Genomic DNA, 10,230 nt, shown 5'->3' with positions numbered 1-10,230 from the left:
AATTTGAAAAAAATGAAAAAATCTCAGACAGTTATTATGAAAAAAGGTAACCAAAGGAATATCAATAACTAACTAGCCTATCTATAAAAAAATCTTTATGAGTCATCTGTACGCAAATCAAGGGCATTATCAATAAGGGTGTTTAAAGTGCACGGGCACACTTTCACAAAGGTTAGTTAACAATTGACTACGTTTTAACTTTCTCTGATAACTAAATTATAGGGCACAATTACAAAGAGTATTGGTGTCAATCAAAGCTTGCAACCTCATATAGGATGACGCCTCACTCTCACTCACTTCACACATTCCATCTGTTGCCAAATCCTCTAATTTCCTCCTTCGCTAAATGTGAGAGTCCAGCCAGCACAGCGCAAGTTAAAAGTTAACTGGGCATCCTCTGACCATTCAAATTTACCTTCCTTTAGAAAGGAGAAGGAAGGGGAAAGGGAGACAGAAGGGAACAGATGAGCCGAGTTACCCCATTCAATGTATAGCCTATATCAAATTACACGTGGTTTGGGAGGAGGCGAGAGATGGGGAGAAAATTTGGTAATCAAAATCTCCTAAAAATAAATAAATAAAATATATACTTCTTTAAATATTTCCCAATTACATGTAAAAAATTTTAACATACTTTTTAAAGATGTGAGTTCCAAATTCTCTGCTTCCCTCCAGCCCTTCCCCCAACCCTGGAGAAAACAGGAGATGTTGCACTATATACCCTTCACAACTAGCCTTTCCTTCCCTTTCCAGTCTTATTACATTTACACATCAGTACTACATTAGGGCCCCTGTCCAGAATTTCCTTCCTCCTCACCTCTATCTCGCAGTTTCCCTGGCTTTCTTCAAGCCTCAGCACAAATCCCACCCCCCCAACTCCCCAAGAATCCTTTCCTGGTTCCCCTTCAGAAATGGCTTGCTGACAGCTTATCTCAAAGGACAGACTGTTCATCTATTGTGCACAGAAGTTTTCAGACTTATTCCCCAGGAATTCTTTGGAACTTGGGACCATCTTAGACAGTTCCCAAGCATCCGGCTCCCTGCTCTGCCCCCACACCTGGGTGCATTGAACTAAGGCATTTAGCAGCTTATTGGGGGGGAATTTAGGAGAAACAAATTTGGGGAAAAACGTATTTATGAGCTAAATATCTATCCGAGAATGCAACAGAATGAGCAAAAGAAAAGGCATCAATACTTTCAAGGTTTGATTTGCTTTTTTGAGTTTTGTTTTCGCACCTCCACCAGGAACTTAGGGAACGGGAGCCCCCACCCGCCTGGTCTTCCTTAGAGAAGACGGAACAGTGTGAGACGAGAAAAGAGATAACTTGAGAAGTTACTTATTCCCTGTCCACCAATAGTCAGAGGAGGGGGAGGAGCTGCGCCTGCGCACGAGCTTCATGACCCTCTGCCGCAAAGCCCTTCTCCTGCCATCTGTGCGCGCTCCTCCCTGTTGCGCAGACCGCTTCTCTGGCTGGCGTCCTCAAACCCGCGGCAGCTCGGTGTCTCGGACTTGTGGCGAGCTACCGTAGCCCAGTCATGTCTTCCCACAGCCGAGTGGCCGTGGTGACCGGGAGTAACAAGGGGATCGGCTTCGCCATCGTGCGCGAGCTGTGCAAGAAATTCCCCGGGGACGTGATTCTCACCGCCAGGAACCCGACCCTGGGCCAGGAGGCTGTAAACAAGCTGAAGCAGGAGGGACTGAACCCTCTTTTCCACCAGCTGGACATCACTGACCTGCAGAGCATTCGGACCCTGCGGGAGTTTCTCAAGCAGCGGTACGGGGGTGTGGATGTGCTGGTCAACAACGCTGGAATAGCCTTCAAAGGTGGGAACGTGCAAAGTCACTGAAAGTGATTTTGTTTATTGTAAAATATTGTAAAATACAGAACTCCTCACTCCAGGCAAAAAGTCTGTGGGGTGAGTGACCTTAGAATACAGGGCTTGTATCAGGGACAGGTTGTTAACTCATTCTGTTGTTGTCGATTCGTATCCGACTCTATCTGACCGCGTGGACCATTCTCACCCTAGGGTTTTGGGGGCAAAAATACTGGAGTGGTGTGCGGTTTTCTGGAGAACCAATGAATTACGGCAAGCAGAGGTTGTTATTTGCCCAAAGTCAGTGTCTGGGACCGAATTTGAATTCGGGTCTTCCTGATTCCAGGCCCCACATAATATCCACTGAGGTATCTATTTGACCCTAAATTTCTGTTACCTCTCCAGGTGTAGGTGTTGTAGCTTTCTAGGAGAGTATTGGCACCTGAGCTAGGGCAGTTTCTTTCTTGCGTCCCATATCCTCACAGGTGGTGGTGTTTGCCCGTAGTTTCTGCACTAAATGCACCTTGAAATTGTTGAGTATTTGTAAACTTTACAAAGCATATAGATTGTCCCGCTCGGGTTTGTGAATTTCACCGGGTGTCAAATTCCTTGGAGGTTTTCCCTTAGGTAATGTTACTTTGTATCTCCCAGTACTCCTGTTTATGTAACCGCAAATCGCATTTCCATGTATGCTTTCTCTTGAGAAGTTTTAAGCCTCTAGCTAGACTTTGAAACTTGGTTATATAATGCATCAAGTACTCTGAGCGTTTTAGTGAATTTTTCATTTCCCCTTCCACTTCTAAGGATCCCAGTGGATATAGAGTACAGGGGCCTGGAGTCAGGTGGACCCCAGTTCAGCAATAGCTTCAGACACTTACTATCTCTGACCTTGGGCAAATCTCCTAACCTCTTTTTGCCTCAAGCTGCTTAACTGTAATATGGGTATGATAAAAAGCATCTACTTCAAAGGGTTGTTGTGAGAAGCCACTGAGACAGTACTTGTAAAAGTGTCTGTCACATAGTAGAAGCTAGAAAGTTTTCTCCCCTGCTTCTCCTTTTAAAATGATGTGAATTTCTTTGCTTTAGAAATGGAAACCTTGATTACTGTTTAACTTTTTATTTGCTACCCTTTCTTCCCCTCCCCCTCTTTTTTTTTTTTTTAAATTTAGTTGCTGATACCACGCCTTTCCCTATTCAAGCCGAGGTGACACTGCAAACCAACTTTTTTGGCACCAGAGCTGTATCTGCTGAGTTACTGCCTCTAATCAAACCCCAAGGTAAATTCAGTATTTAGAATACAAAGCACTAACCTTATGTATGCAAGGAGGAAAGATCTAGAATTATCAAAGGTTTACTACTAAACAAAAGATCCGAGTTCTGGTTCCAGTTCTGACTGTGTTGCCTTGTCTGATTAAACCTGTTTTTCTGGGCCTTCATTCTAAACAGTTGTAATAAAGCAATTAGATTTCATAATCCCTAATGCCCCTCCTTACACCGTTTCTGGGATACATTCGTTCAGAGACACAATATTGACATGCTGGGTCCTGCTGAAATGAATTCAACACAAGCCTTCTTAAAACCAAAGAATCCAAAGTTTATTAAAGATTCACCATACTGGGTTGACTCTTAAAGGAGCCTAACCTTTTGTAATGCTTGTATCTGACTAGTGGGCCAGGTAGAATCTCAGCCAGACAGAGTCTGAGCTGGATTAAACCTGAGCGCCTTCATGGAGGCAAGATGGAAGAAGTCAGGAAAAGACTGAGGGAAGAATCCAGGTCGTCTGGGGTCCCAGGGATGGTCTTGATAGATTAAGCCCAGGGAGAATCCTGCTGGGAGTGGCTGGATTCAAGGGAGGAATATCAAAAAAAATGCTAACTAGAAGACAGGAAGTATCTGGGCTGGGAGAAATGGAAGGGGAATCCAAGGACTCCCCCCACCCCCAAGACCAGACTTTCTGGGGGCCCTTCAGACAGATGGGACAAAAGCTCTCCCGATCCAAGGGAAAAAGGTCTATGACTCAGCAAAAAAAGAGGGAGAGGAGAATAAAAATGCTTCTGTGTCAAAGAGTCCTCTCCCAACAGAAGATAGAGAGTTCAGGAATAGTTTTTCCCCCCATAGAGAACAGAAAAATAATTTACTCCCAAAGGAGACAAATTTAATTTTAAATTCTTTGGAAAATACAGCTTGGGACACCTCCAACACTTGCTTTTTTCTGAACGAGATCTCCTGATTGGTTAATGAAATGGCAGTCATCCATCCTACCACTAGAGTCTTAAATACATCACTTGTTTTTGTAGTGGATTTGGGAAAGCCATCTTCAAGGCCTTAGATTACCAAGAGGAAGGAGAATAATATTTGTCATTAAAATCACACTCATCAGAAGACCCAGTCACCTTCCTTGTATTTGCCATACTTTAGGTAAAGGAAGCATACAGTTTGACCAAGAGCAATTTTTTTTTTTTAAAGTATGTAACAGAAGAAATCCTGATCATTAGAATAAGGCAAGTATTGAAGTAGGATGTAAATGTTTTAAGGTAGCTGGCCTTCATTCAGATGAGTTGAGGCAGTCTTTGGAGTAAGAAGTACTTTAATATCTTGAAGATTTATCTTTACTTGGATGACCAGGCTTTGAACAGATTATGTTCTTCCTTGAGACCAGTGATATTTGAAATAATCATATGATTTCATTTTCTAATTCTCCAAAGAGAAAGCCAAGTAGTCAGAATAGCTGTTGGTCAAAAGGTATAGGGCTATGCTGGAGCCACCTTAACCCCAGCCCATTGATTGTTAAATTTCTATTATAAACATTTACTCTTTGGAAATTAGCAAATATTACAGATCAGAGCTTGGTTTATTGTGGATTTTCTAGACTTAAGAAGGTGATGGAGAAAATGTTAATAATGTACATAGACCTCAAAGTGTGGTACATCCTACACACACACACACACACACACACACACACACACACACACACACACACACACACACACACACACACACACACACACACACACACACACACACACACACACACACACACACACACACACACACACACACACACACACACACACACACACACACACACTGCCCCCAGACCCCAGAACACTTGAACTGATCCTTTCTCTGTTCCTAGACTCTTTTATAGCTGCTAGATCACACTACTAATTCACTTAGTAAACCTCTTGTCTTTTAAAAGCCCAGATTTTTTTCAGGCATAAAAATGCTTCCCCGGTCATGAATTTCATCTTAGTAGATTCAGCCCACCACCCTAGCCTTCCATCATCCTTCTCTTGGGTATCAGCTACCCATTAGTCATCTCTTCTGTCATTTCCAATATAAAAAATCATTTTTCTGTGTAATATAGACAGAAACTAAATAAAAGTTCTCTTTTGTTACTTATGTTTCTAAGCAAAGTTCTCATCCCTTCTTTGAGCCTCCTTCTTCTTACACTTGAGCTAGAAAAAAAACACTTTTCTTTCTTAGCTTCCCTTACCCAGTTCTAGCTTTAAGCATGGATGACACTATTTTTGTACCACCATGCTACACTCTTAACAGTCAACTTCTGTACTTTTCTTTTTAAAATCTAATTTGATTAGTGAGTTCCCTGTGTATCCACATTGATCTTTTAAGAGGAATCCCATTTTTCCCACTCATTAGAATTATGTCCCTATTATGTCTTGAATTTCAGTATACTTTATCTTTCAGCTTCCAATTTCCTTATCTATATTAAAAGTCCTATAAAAATGTCACATTGATTCCTACATCTTTCATATAAATTATTTCTCTCTGGAGTTCTTTCCAAGTGCTTGAAATAAGTATTTGCATGTTGTACGTTTTTTTAAAAAAAAAAAACAACTCAGTGTTTCCTAGCAACAGCTTACTGAGGATTGAAATAATTGTTTTAAATGAATCATTTTTTATATCAGGAAAATTAAAGTAGATGAACAAACCTAACTCTTTCTTAAAAACCGTAAGTGAAAAAAGATGAAAAGTATTGTGACCAGTTGAACAACTAATCACATGGCTCCAGGAAGACTAGTAAGACATACTTATTTCCCACCTCTTTGGCAAAGACGCCGTGGACTGTGGGTACAGAGTGAGACAATTATCTCAGACACAACCCAGTTAAGCAATTGTTTTTCTTTGACTCTTCTTATTTTTTTTTAAAGAGAAGGCTTTTATTGGGGGAGGGGAATATTGTGGAGAAACGGACAGTGATGCAAAAGAAAAGAAAGCAAAAAAAAAAATGGGGAAAAAAAAACAGAAGAAACTTCAGAAGTGGTCAAAGACACTGTTGGTAATACCATATTCAATTTCATATATACTTTATGAAAAAGCAAGTTCTACATAACAAACTTTGTCTTTCCGGTATGGTTGGACAGACTAAATTCTTTTTAAGTGGTCATAGATCTGCTTCAGGACACTTGCAATGTTTTAAGGCAGTCAGCACAATGTCATCCACAGAAATATCTAGAGAATCAACAACTTGGACATGGTGCTGATCATCATCATCCTAGGATGCCTCTTCCTTTTTATTTTTTTAATTTAATTAATTTGTTTTCACTCTTCAACAGTCACTTCCATAAGTCTTAAATTTTCTCCCCCTCCCTTCGTGAGAAGGCATGCAATCTTATATGGGTTCTACACATACATTCTTATTATACACATTTTCACATTAGTCATGTTGCATAGAAGAATTAAAAAGAATGGAAGAAACTGCAAGAAAAAACAAAACATAATGCAAGAGAAAATTACCTCTCCCCTTTTTTATGCCTCATCTAACTTCTGAAACAGTTGGATCACACATCCATTTTGACGTAAACTGCTAGCAGATCTGTGATCTCATCCATTTGGGTATGGCTTAATAGCATTACAGATTGTGATCCAGCTATGCCTTCTCAGTTTGTATGTTTCTTGTTGGTTACAACAATTCTAAAAATTAAATACCTTTATTTTCTTCCTGAAATACAAATATGACATTAAAAAAACAAAGACTTCATGGCTACCACCGTGGCACTATTACCATTTTCTTAGTGGCTTCTGATTCAAATTCCATGGGACAACTTTGGCCTCAGGGCCTCTCCACAGATTGGATCAGAGGCTCAATTATTCTCTCTGTAGAAAATCCCAGCCAAATCCTGGAGGGGCAATTGTGAAAGTTGCATGATTTGGCTGGAATTGTCTACTGAGGGAATATCAGCCTCTGAACTACCAGTTCTACCAGGTAGAGGTTCAGAGCTTCCACTAGTGGGAAACCCCCAGGTATCAGTAAATGTTTTTAAAGGCCATCATAAGTACTTTCTGGGAGGTGGGGGGGGACGGGACACCTTCTATTTCTACTCAGTATCATCTGTTTATTTTTTGACGTAACAGCTGTCAATCAAGAGTATCATTTTTGTTTATTGTCATTTTAAAGACATATGTACTGCAAAGATATCTGCAAAGGGCCAAGGCCTGTAAGGTATTTGAATGAGTTCATGATTTTATAATCAGTTTGACTAGAAACTTCAGAAGAGTGTTTAAACATTGATCAAATATTGATAGGCAGGTTCAGTTCTCCCATACAACACTGCCATCTATGTTCCATATACTCAGTTTTAGCACTCTACCTGGCACATAGAAAGCACTTTATGTATTTTTTCATTCATTTCATTTGTTAGCCCTTTGCAAAATGATTTTTAGATGTGTGGACAAACAAACCATAGTTCCCCTTTCTACCAAACTAAAGAGTTGCATCCTCAACTGTTAAAAAAGTGTACACGTATCTCCCAATGTCATGAAAATGTAAGCTTTGAATTGTTTCAAAGAATGGATTGTAAGAACAATATCAGAAAGGATGTCTCCATATGTTTTATTGCAGGTAGAGTGGTGAACGTCTCTAGCTTTGTGAGTGTACGTTCTCTTAAAAACTGCAGCCCAGAACTACAGAAAAAATTTCAGAGTGACACAATCACAGAGGAAGAATTAGTGGGGCTCATGAACAAGTTTGTGGAAGATACAAAGAAGGGAGTGCATGAGAAGGAAGGTTGGCCTAACACTGCTTATGGAGTGTCCAAGATTGGAGTCACTGTCTTGTCAAGAATCCATGCCAGGCAACTGAATGAGCAGAGGAAAGGGGATAATATTCTTCTGAATGCCTGCTGCCCAGGATGGGTAAGAACTGACATGGCAGGACCCAAGGCCACCAAAAGTATCGAGGAAGGAGCTGAAACCCCAGTTTATTTGGCTCTTTTACCCCCAGATGTTACAGAACCTCATGGTCAGTTTGTATCAGAGAAAAAGGTTGAAAAGTGGTAAACTTAATTTGTGAATCCATTCTAGTAGTATTTGAATGGTACACATCTTGGATTTGATTTACAAGTGCATTTAGAAAGAAATAAAAGTTAAAGCACAGTTTTTTTGCCTTTTACTAATTGTCACAGCTAATTCTTATAAGATGTTCTCTTTGAGTTGCCAATCAATTATGTGAAAGATTTTGTAATGACTCAGTATTTGTAGTGGAGGAAAAATATGCAAAATTCATATTGTCTAAATGCAATAAATAGTTTTCAAAAAACTACCAATAAATCATTAATTATTTAATCTGAATTTTTAGTCATTCCTAACCAAGTTCTACATGTAGAATCTGCTTCATCACAGAAATAGGCAATGCATATAGGTTTCTTATGCTGGGGAACTGCCAGTATAACAAGTCAACGCCACAGGGTTCAGGGGGTATACATTTACTTACGTGCATTTACTGGGCCATTCTAGGCTGTCAGGGTGACCTTCAAGTAAAATACTTTTCTGATGCCGTATTGCAAGCTACCTCGATTACAAAGCTTCCTTCTATGAGAATGCAAGTCTTCTCTTATAATTCCTAAGATCTTTTCTAAATTTTAGGATCTTTTAATGGGTATTAATGCATCTTGGCTGATAATGAAGCATACAAAAGTTTGCGTTCCTTAAATATACAGAAGTATGTGGACTTTATTGGGAGAAATTATAGCTCTAATAAAACAGGTAAATCAAGCTACATCAGGATAGTAGAAAGATTAGAGGATTTGTAAACAGTCTGGATTTGAGTCCCAAGTCTTTTATTTGCTGTGTGATCTTGTGTGAGTCACTGAACTTTCTCTGAACTTTAGCAACTAACTCTCAGCCTAAACAGGCTTCCCTGTGAATCACATGATGCAATAAGACCCTACCTATACAAGATCAAGTTAGCAGCTGTTTACAGGTTAAGCTGTAGTTGGGAGGCATGAGAAAATTATCTGATTTTTGCATGATTTCTCTGAACCTGCTTTCACCGTTTTTTCCCCTTCTGTTTAATCCTGGACAGAGTTTTATACCAGGTTGCGAAACCAACATCACGCCTTTTTTTAATGTTAAGGCAGTTAACGTGCTCAATTAAGTGGGTGCTGCCCCTCTTAATGAAAAAGAAAATGTCTCCACAGTGATTTCAGTGAGATTGTTTTAATCTTGTTTGTTTTTAACAGGGGACCTTCTGTGATTTTGTATGGAGAATAGGTCTTTTGCTTTCTTGGGGGATTGGTGGGGACAAGGGAAGAACATATCACGGGTTAATATTTTGGGATGACCAACTATTTTTACCCTGAAGTTAGAGGGCACAGGTAATGAATTTTTGAGTTTGTCATTTTATCATTACCTTCATAAAGCTGCTTCTCTAGACCTTCCCACTGGTCCTAGATAAGTGACCTACATCCAATTCAGTAGTCCATGGAGGCACTCAGGGTCATTGTTATTGCTTCAATTTATCCTCCCATAAAGTATCTGGTTAATACTTTGCAGTTCTGTTACAGCCCCTCTGAACCTCATTCACTGTGTTGAAAAGCAGTTGACCATCTAATGCTCTGGGGAATGTTCAAGAAGGCCAGGACCTGCCATGAATTGCCCTCCATGGCACAGTCAGACTGCCAAAAAGCAGAAGTCTCCTGTGAAGAATGTCCCCACTCAGGGAGAGGCAAGAAGCTGGAGCTGAATTCAGCAGAGCCAGAAGTGAGTCCACCTAACCTATTCCCAGCTGCTTTTCTCTCTTGACCTGTAACTGGACGAGTTAGAGCCGACCCCTGTCCATTGCAGGACGCCACACTGAGAGCCTGCCTAGATAACCTAGGGGCTTGTCAGTAGGGGTGGAACTAGATGGATTTCAGGAGAAAGGGTCTCGTCTTTGTTTGCAACGTGGCAGTTCTTTGTCCAGCTCCGGATGTCCAGTGGAGAAGACACCCATATAAGGAAAGGTGTTAGGTGAGAGGTTCAATGTATAGGCTTAGGAATGTTCACGTAATTATATATGCATGTGAGCTAGCTGGAATAAACGGAGTCTTCACCACCTTGTCTCCCGCCTCATTTCATTACTCACTAGATCAAGACCTCTTGCCGAACAAGAGCCTTGGGTCGGGTTAGGGGTTC

At 40.5% G+C, this 10,230-nt stretch overlaps 1 protein-coding gene across 1 annotated transcript; it reads left to right on the top strand.

The window, feature by feature from the left end:
* The first annotated feature begins 1,335 nt into the window (after nt 1–1,335).
* LOC140507083 (carbonyl reductase [NADPH] 1-like) lies at nt 1,336–8,406 on the top strand. The gene is made up of 3 exons (XM_072615016.1): nt 1,336–1,825; nt 2,985–3,092; nt 7,679–8,406. The coding sequence occupies exons 1-3, from the start codon at nt 1,537–1,539 to the stop codon at nt 8,113–8,115; spliced, it is 834 nt and encodes a 277-aa protein (XP_072471117.1). The 5' UTR covers nt 1,336–1,536; the 3' UTR covers nt 8,116–8,406.
* Nucleotides 8,407–10,230: the final 1,824 nt, after the last annotated feature.

Source organism: Notamacropus eugenii, chromosome 5, assembly GCF_028372415.1.
Source record: "Notamacropus eugenii isolate mMacEug1 chromosome 5, mMacEug1.pri_v2, whole genome shotgun sequence".
NCBI classification, from domain to species: domain Eukaryota; kingdom Metazoa; phylum Chordata; class Mammalia; order Diprotodontia; family Macropodidae; genus Notamacropus; species Notamacropus eugenii.
Note: the sequence above shows the minus strand (reverse complement) of the source record. Positions and strands in the feature narration are given on the sequence as shown.

Excerpts from the sequence above, each read along its gene's own strand:
- LOC140507083 (XM_072615016.1), top strand. The coding sequence starts at position 1,537 with ATGTCTTCCCACAGCCGAGTGGCCGTGGTGACCGGGAGTAACAAGGGG. Across the intron at positions 1,826-2,984 it reads CGCTGGAATAGCCTTCAAAG|TTGCTGATACCACGCCTTTC; the intron begins GTGGGAACGTGC and ends TTTTAAATTTAG. Across the intron at positions 3,093-7,678 it reads GCCTCTAATCAAACCCCAAG|GTAGAGTGGTGAACGTCTCT; the intron begins GTAAATTCAGTA and ends GTTTTATTGCAG.